This window comes from Fopius arisanus, unplaced genomic scaffold, assembly GCF_000806365.1.
Source record: "Fopius arisanus strain USDA-PBARC FA_bdor unplaced genomic scaffold, ASM80636v1 scaffold00007, whole genome shotgun sequence".
NCBI classification, from domain to species: domain Eukaryota; kingdom Metazoa; phylum Arthropoda; class Insecta; order Hymenoptera; family Braconidae; genus Fopius; species Fopius arisanus.
This window is the reverse complement of record NW_011887746.1, coordinates 123,433-132,207: the sequence shown is the minus strand read 5'-3', so window position 1 is coordinate 132,207 and position 8,775 is coordinate 123,433. Positions and strand designations below refer to the sequence as shown.

General features: G+C 37.5%; 2 protein-coding genes across 3 annotated transcripts; one reads left to right on the top strand and one right to left on the bottom strand.

The window, feature by feature from the left end:
- Positions 1 to 853: 853 nt before the first annotated feature.
- Positions 854 to 5,311, bottom strand: LOC105273767 (zinc transporter 6). Of its 2 annotated transcripts, none has more exons than XM_011316389.1 (7): positions 5,124 to 5,311; positions 4,515 to 4,655; positions 3,413 to 3,584; positions 2,795 to 2,992; positions 2,257 to 2,359; positions 1,717 to 1,833; positions 854 to 1,652 (listed from the first exon to the last, which is right to left on the bottom strand). In XM_011316389.1, the coding sequence occupies exons 1-7, from the start codon at positions 5,173 to 5,175 to the stop codon at positions 1,179 to 1,181; spliced, it is 1,257 nt and encodes a 418-aa protein (XP_011314691.1). In that variant the 5' UTR covers positions 5,176 to 5,311; the 3' UTR covers positions 854 to 1,178. The 2 variants fall into 2 exon arrangements, with proteins under 2 accessions (XP_011314691.1, XP_011314690.1); XM_011316388.1 differs by having other exon boundaries at positions 856 to 1,652; positions 3,413 to 3,722.
- Positions 5,312 to 5,834: 523 nt separating this feature from the next.
- Mdh1 (malate dehydrogenase 1) lies at positions 5,835 to 7,931 on the top strand. Its single transcript, XM_011316387.1, has 5 exons — positions 5,835 to 5,978; positions 6,473 to 6,668; positions 6,736 to 7,058; positions 7,144 to 7,509; positions 7,595 to 7,931. Exons 1-5 carry the CDS (start codon positions 5,976 to 5,978, stop codon positions 7,691 to 7,693), a joined length of 987 nt encoding a protein of 328 aa, XP_011314689.1. The 5' UTR covers positions 5,835 to 5,975; the 3' UTR covers positions 7,694 to 7,931.
- The last annotated feature ends 844 nt before the right edge of the window (positions 7,932 to 8,775 follow it).

The window sequence follows — 8,775 nt, the reverse complement described above, 5'->3', positions numbered from 1 at the left end:
TTTACCTTAATTCTCGACATTGCTTGCCATGCACTTTTTTCTTCATTTACTCATTTCTTTTTCCCCGAGCTTTATTAACACCCCGGAGCAATATCCCAACGGCAATTGCTTTATAATACTGTGCGGCTGGAGTCTGTTAAAACGTGGTTGAATTATCCTCGCTTTTCTTTGTCGTTTTCACCTTTTCCAGATGAAGAGGATAAAGGAAAAACAGAATTGGTCGACTCATGTAATCCTGGATTTATTGGGACTGTTAATTTTATACCGATGTTAATTGATTTCCAAATTCTGTCGATAAAACTCGAAGGAAAAAATTGGGGAAATCTGGCAGAGATGTATTCCCCTATTTATTCCCCTAGATTATGATAATAATATTCAGCTTTTCACATTTATTTTTATTTATATTCTAATATATTATATTCATTTATATATTACTATATATAAATGGATAGAATGAATAGTTCATTTTCAAAAATTCATTGCATAGTAATTATTGTATAATGAAGTTAAGTAGGAATAGTTTTCATTTTTTTTTTCATTTTATTTTCATTTTTCTGTCCACTCAAGACCGGGGAGTATTTTTGGAGTCGTCGAAAAGTATTTTACCAACCGTCCACTATCATATTCTTCATTCATTTGTAAAACAATTCACAAAAGACCCTCTGCATTTGCCCCCACGGAATCTGCCGACTTCCAACAGTTATTGTCACCATCGAGTGTCACATAAATCACCCGGTGAAATCGGAATCGATCGGAGAAAAGCCACCGCATGCATTTAATCCCACCGCTCACCATTTTTCCCCTCAGCTCTCGGGTTTTTCATTAATTTTTATCCATCACTTTCGAATAGCCCCCAGATTTTCAACAACCGAGGCAAATCGACGACTAATTATTCCCAGGAATTCACTGATCCGCTACATTGATACCTGGATTCCTTATTTCCAGGGAATTGAATGTATCGAGAGGCATTTCAGTATGCATGAGTGGAATTTTCTATATGGAAATACCGAAGTTGTCGATGCCAATGCACTTTCACGACGATCTGAGAAGAAACGAGGAAGAGACAACATATGGGGAATGTAAGGGAGATCCTAGAGGTAAAAATTCCAATTGGCTCGTTGCGAAAGTGGTTGAATAAAAAAAACATTTTTTTTGGAACAATAAATTTTTGATTTCTTTTAAACAACTTGAAACTTGTCGTCCTGACCCCCAGGAATAAGGGCACTCTTGTACGAGTCACTTCTGATCAAGTAATCGACGACTTTAACGTGATTTTGATAGACAATCGGATTTTTTACGATCTTCAAGCACTTGACGTTGTTATCCCGACGAGTACTAGCGAACGTCTGGATGTCACTGGTTGAACCTAGTATATCATCGATTTTTATGACACTCACGTCACTGCGGATGATTTCATTCCACCTTGAATCCCACTCACGTGTGCAGGTGTCATGATTCTTGTCATGCAACTGGAGAATCTCCTCGATGTAATACTCGGTTGGATGATAGTCGGATGGGGCTGAGACGATACGGCTGTCTCGAAATTCCTGCACCTGGAGGGATGACACTATCCGGGACAGACATTTCATCACGGTTTCCACCACATGCTCCTCGTTTGCGTCCCTTCGAACTCGAACTTGAAGGGTTCCTGCCTGTTACAGCCAATATTTCCTGTGATTATTGCTGTGGAAAGTACTTGTTTATTAATCCACTTACGAGCTTTCCAAACGATTTTATCCAAAAACACTCATTCCTGAACTCCAGAACCCCATCAATATCAAGTGCCTCACGAAGGCACTCACACAGCTGCTCGGTCATGTGATGCGGTACTTTCTAAAAAAGGAAGACCATAAAATGAAATGAAAATCCAGAATCATTTGCCGTAAAATTGGGATTATAAAGGCCGGAGGGTCAACGCTGCAGAATCCCTTCATTGTAAAAATTCAAAGTCAGTTTTTTTGGGTTCTGCACGGAAAAGAAATTTGCTTTTCATCAAATTCAGATTTTTCTTTTCTAGATTCTGGAGTAATACAGAAAAATACAAACAATATTAATCGAGAAATTACAAAATGAAAAAGAAAATCCGAGATTATAAAAATTGGAGACAATTTTCAGAATTGTTTTTTTCTCAATAATTAGATATGATTCAATTGATTATTCTTACGGAAAAAGTCATGAATTGATGGATCTCAGAATTTTTTATTCCGGGTTCACTGATACACGTCACCTCCATACATTTACGCAACGATAAATTACCTGGAGTATTACACACAACGTGTAAAAGGCAAGTGGTAGCATCGCCGTTGTGGTCAGACCAATCACCACGAAAGCAGCTGCTGTGTCAACGACGTACATTTCCCTTCATTAAGTCGAACCAAAAAAATACAATCTTGCTTAATATATTCCCAACATCCCGCAACACTCAATTTTTATCTCACAACATAATAATATCGCTGTAATTTCAAAGAACAATAAATCCGCACAAAATAGAGAGTTCTATTCCCTCCTTAACAAAATCCGTTCTCAACGATTAATACAAATAAAAAATCCCCGAGACTATTAATACTATTAATCTTATCGATAGAAATTTTTTACTTCAATTTAGTTAATTAAAAAATATTTTTGATTGTTTTAAGTGTAATTCTATAAAAAAATTTCTGTGGGAAACAACCGGGTATCAGTGTACAATAGTTAAGTAATGAAATAATTAATTATTTCATTAAATAATTAATAATATTGCTATAGTATTGATGAAACAACGAATGGGCAACAGAATGAGCAAAAAATAAATTACCAAACGTGAATGACAGAGTGGACAACACAGAGGACGATAGCACTGGAGATATTGGCAACCAGAATTGGATTGGATCCCCTGAAGGGTGCACATGGCAGTGTCATGCAGACCACGTGATTCAATCCAGCATCAGGATAAACGAAAATCGTTCCCAAGTGTGCGGCCAGACCGAGAAGAGCCCCCAGTCCCAATCTGCCACTGACAAATTCAAACTTTTGTTAAATTCAATCTATTTCTTCGCGGTTTGTTTTCGAGGAAAGGGAAATGGCTAAACTCGATGTGCAGAGTCAAATCTTTGAGAGATCTCTATTGAAGATTGGAAAATTCAATGTAATGGTATGTAATTCAAGGCAAATCATCAGTGCAATTGTTCTGGATTGATAAGGCCCTCGAGATTGTTCGGGGTGACCTAGAGACCCGTCGTAAACCCGTTATCAAGACTTTATTATTAATTATTGGGAATAGAAATACTGATAGTGTTATTTTCGAGCGTAGAAATAGTTCATCTCTCTGGAAAAAAATTAGTTGTAGTTTTTGTGAGGTGATGATTATTTTCTTTTTCAATGGGAAAATCAGATTTACTTGGAGGGATTGAGGGACGTAATCTGTGGAACTCACGTGTGTACAGTTGGCTGATCTCCGATTCTCAGGATGATCTCCATGGACATGAGGGATCCTCCGAAGAGGACCAGGGATGAGGACACCAGGAGGGCTAGAACCTCGTACTTTTCCGGTCCCAAACACGACATTGTCTGATCGACAACTACATGACTCGATCTATCTGGAAATCCTAAAGATCCTGGAGATTTAGCACGGATTCTCCCGGATTTTTTCAGGGCTGGAGACTTCCTGGACACCCACACAGATATCAGGCACACCAGCAGGGAAAATACGTTGAAAAATACTGCGTTTACGTACGCGCTCAATGCTGTATAAAAATCAATCGCAACTTTGTTTAATTATTGATAGTAGGATTTTGTAAAATAGTGTTTTACGTTCGCCCGCAAATAGTCGAAGGAATTCGCAGAGAGAAATTGTTTTACACTCCTGATAAGCCCCGGCCCGATAAACCCGTGTCCCTGAACATAAAAAAGTAAATGAGAATGAATAATTGGTAAACTACAATTTAACGAGTCGCCGAGTTGTCACAGGGATTTTCGAGATTAAAATGAAAATGAAATTTTCCAGATAATTAGAGACCACTGGAGTTGACAAATTATCAATATTTGTGGAGTGCGAAAGTGGCAGACGTGGAGTGGCGGGTCTCGTTAGAGGGCTGGCAAAACTTTTTGGCACCACCAGCTTCTTGGGCACAACTTCCCCGTGAACTGCATAAAGTTCAGACGTTTTTATTGGAAAATCTCAAGACTCCAACGGATTCATAATTTCTCTGTTCAAATTCCTCCAGAAAAAAAGTGAAATTTCATGAGAAGCCGAGGGAATTACGGTCATTTAAAATTCAATACTAAATATAAAATGGAGGCTCATCATATAGTTCCTGAGGATCATACTCTCGACTAGTTCCTGGAGTCTTCATGAATCCTCGATAATTCATCAAGCCCTTGAGAAAGAAAAAATCTAGGAATTCTACTTTACTCGACTTTGACTTAAACTCCACTACCAAAGTTAATTAGGGACGAGTCGATTAGAGGGATTAGGTGGATACCCCCTGAGGATTATCCCCCGGCAAAGTTTCTGGAGTAAGGAAATGGAAACTGACCTATACTGTTGGTCGAAGTTACCCAGCCACAGAGGTAGTAGATAATCACAGTGTTGTACGTGATCAGACAGAGGATCCATTTGCTCTCGGTCTCTGCCAGTACACGAAGGACCTCACTCCCACAGGGATCGCTCTCTCCACCTATCACAACGTTACAATCACTCTTACAATTACCATCTGCACTTCAATTACTATTTTAATCAACTCCACCATCAACGTCCCACTTAATACTGTCCCCATTTCACTTCCCCATAATTTTCTAATAAATAAACACAACATTCAAAACAACTAATTCCCTCACATTTTTTCATGATTTTTTAATATTTTTTATTATCCTATTTCTTCAATTATACGTTATTATAATTGCATCTCATTATTTTAATGTTGATTTCAATTCAATTCAATCAATATATTAATAAATAATGAGTAAATTAGTGAATTAAGAAATAAACGCCGTTTATTAATGAACGAGAGTGGAGGCTTTATGTTTTGAAAAATGAAATAACGTTTTAGAAGTCATGAAATGAAGAAGTCGTTGATGAAAAGAAATTATTTCTGTTCCAGTTATTCGGTTACACTTCGCCACTAGATCAATTAGCATTAACTCACTATCATCAACATCCAGGGGCACTGTATCCTTATCTGTCGACATAAACATCATTGATTTGTCCAGAGCATGCTGCAAACTCCATTAACAATGCCATGTCAATTGAAACTCCATTATACCCGGTGTACCCTAGCCTGTTCTTAACTACTGTAGCAATTACAATTCCACTGGGCTAGTCTGACGAGCACAAGTCAACTGATATCCGCCTCGGTAAATAGGGGGAACACTTAGGGGACTTATTATTAACTTCACTGATAAAAATCATCGGAAAATTGTGAATATCATTTCCCCGGCACTTGAAAACTATAAAATAATTGCCAAATTACTGTATGGAATAATTTACCAATAATTCAAACTTTTCCAATACTAATATTGCAACTATTCATAACAGAAATTGAACTTCGATTGTTCACTCTCCTCTCGCTTCTCTCAATTTATGAAATCAATTAATCCGTTAAATCTTGGATATTTATTTATTTATACTAAATAATATTCATTTTGTATAAATTATCCAGGAAATTGGAGTTATTCCGTTTTCATATTGTGAATTATTGAATTGGTACTCGATAATTCAAATTTCCTGAATCTATGTGCGTGTTCCGCCATCTTGAATTGGCGCGGTGAACTAGTTTGAATTGAAAAGGCTTATCGGTGAGGATTGGATTAATCAGCTGCAGATAATAATTCCAGTTCTCGCAGCTCTCGTGATGTATCATTTTTATTAATTATTCCAGTCGGCCATACCCAGCAATCGTGTAACGTTGACTTGACGAGACATATTTCTTTCAGCAAGTACATCGTCACTTCTGGTAGTCTGAATTTAAGATTATAAGTCTCTAACTGCAGTTTCCAAAATGGTAAGTTATTCAATCGTTCATCCACTTTTCCTTCACCCTTCAATCACGTGTTTCAAGAATTTATATCGGAGTGGAAAAACCTTGGTATCAGCCCATCTTCTCCGTTATCAATTTAACCTCCGCCTGACCTTGAGATCAAATTTTTAAAAATAGTTAATTCTACATGTCCATAACAAGATCTCAATTAAATAATTATATTTATTCTCTCCTGAATTATTATTGATTATCGCTAATCAATACATATGATTTCCCAGGAATTATAGATAATTCAACGGAATAAGTTTTGTAGTTGAAAATAGAAAGTTGCAAAAAATCTTAGATTACATTTTAGAATTGACAAGGTGAACGCGAATGGATTTTGTCAAATGGCCAATATTTTCTGGTAAAAATAATAATACTGACAAAATCGAGCTGAAGGATGTCTGAGTAAAAAGAGGCATCGATCAACGTAATAATGCAAACGATGGGAATCAATTTTGTTATTAATTAATTAGGCGGAGCCAATCAATGTAGTGGTGACCGGTGCAGCAGGTCAGATTGCCTATTCCTTACTGTATCAATTGGCAGCTGGATCTGTCTTCGGACCTGATCAACCCATCAATCTTCGACTTCTCGACATTCCAGTGATGATGGAGGTGCTCCAGGGTGTTGTCATGGAGCTAGAGGACCTAGCCCTTCCCCTCTTGAAAGGTACAAATCCCTGGAGTTTTCACATGCGTTCAATTTGTGAAATCGTATTCTGTAACAAAAATTTCAGAGGTTCTCCCGACTGCTGACCCTGCAGCAGCCTTCAAGGATGCAGCAGCTGCATTTTTGGTGGGTGCAATGCCCAGGAAACAGGGGATGGAGCGCAAGGATCTTCTGTCGGCTAACGTGAAGATCTTCAAGGTCCAGGGAGAAGCCCTTGACAAATATGCTCGCAAGGACGTGAAAGTCCTCGTCGTTGGCAATCCAGCAAACACCAATGCCCTCATCTGCTCGCACTACGCTCCATCCATCCCCAAGGAGAACTTCACTGCTATGACGAGACTCGATCAGAATCGAGCGCAAGCTGCGCTTGCTGCTCGACTTGGTGTTCAGGTTCATTAAGAATTTTTATCTGAACTTTCCACCTCGTCTCGTTTAATTTGAAGTACCGACCTAAATTTTTTTACAATCATCTCAGGTTGATAAAATTCTGAACGTCATCATCTGGGGCAACCACAGCTCCACGCAGTTTCCGGATGCCTCACATGCAACTGTGAATGGGAAACCTGTGCCAGCAGCTGTCAATGATGACACCTGGCTCAATGAAGTCTTCTTGGAGACGATCCAGAAGAGGGGGGCTGCTGTCATAGCAGCCAGGAAAATGTCATCAGCTATGTCAGCTGCCAAAGCAGCTGGTGATCACATGAGGGACTGGTGGATGGGAACCAAGCCTGGACACTGGGTCTCCATGGGAGTTCTCTCTGATGGCAGCTATGGAGTACCCAAGGACATTGTCTTCTCCTTCCCCGTTACCATAAAGGATGGAAAATTTAATATTGTTCAGGTAATTATTGATCATAATTATATAACTACATAAAATATTACACATATTTTACAGAAATAATTATACTATATTAAATTGATTACAGAATCTCCCCGTCAGCGACTTTGCAAGAAGCAAATTGAATGCAACAGCAAAAGAACTTGAGGAAGAGCGCACTGAAGCCCATTCAGTCCTCATGCCATGACTAACTGGCCCCCAGTCCTCCGCCCTGACACGACCAGACACTAAATGCAGACTCTAGGTTTTAATGGAACAATATGCACCTGTTAACATCATCAACCCCAATGTTTAGCTGATATATGTGTATAGATGACGTCTGCCCCAAACTCTGCACTCGTCGAGTTGTTATCCTAATATTACAGAGAATATATCTACCAATACATTATAAAATTACAATAAATATAGGAGGATGGAACAAGGTATCACCACTCGAGACAATATTTTTTTTTAATTCATTGAAAAAAATCCAGTCCTCAAAAACTTCCAAAATGAATGAAGAAACACTTCAATCCTTCGAAATAATTTTTTTCATCATTTTTATTTCATCTCCCCCAAGAATCAATAATAATTTATAATACAGTAATTAATATTAACTAATTATTTATCCTCATTACATGAGTGTTGTTTTTTTTCGTCTTCGATATCGTTAGTAATCATCTCTCACATTTATATTATATATCATTTATATTCACTTCCTCTAAACACTAGTACAGGTATACTGAATTGTTTTTTTTATTCATCTGTTATTAATAATCGCCCCTCTCACCCCATCTATTCATTATTTAAATTCATTTATAATCATTCTTGTGAGCATTAAGTAGCGTATCGTACAAATATGCATAGTGCCCGTGGACTTTACGAGTCTCATTGATTTATTTATTCTTTTATCGAGAACAAAAAATATTTATTTCTCATATATATATCTTTATAATTATTCTCCCCCTGTTTTGGTTCAATTTTTTTTTTCATTTTTTTATTCTCCATATCCAATCAATAAATTAGCTAAATTGATGAATTGAGTTCAAGCGATTGATTTTTTTTTCCTTCAGATGACAAAAAAAAAATTCCCAGTGACTTTTAATTTCATTCATTTATCTTTATGGTCTCTGTGGTTCATTCATCAGTTGGAGGCACTCGCCTATTCAAATAAGAGTTTTGTTTTTTTATGGAAATTCATCTCCAAATTATCTTAAATACATATTTACGTAGCAGAGCGATAAAGATATATGATTCAAACGTTTTCATCGAGATTATTCTGCAATTTTT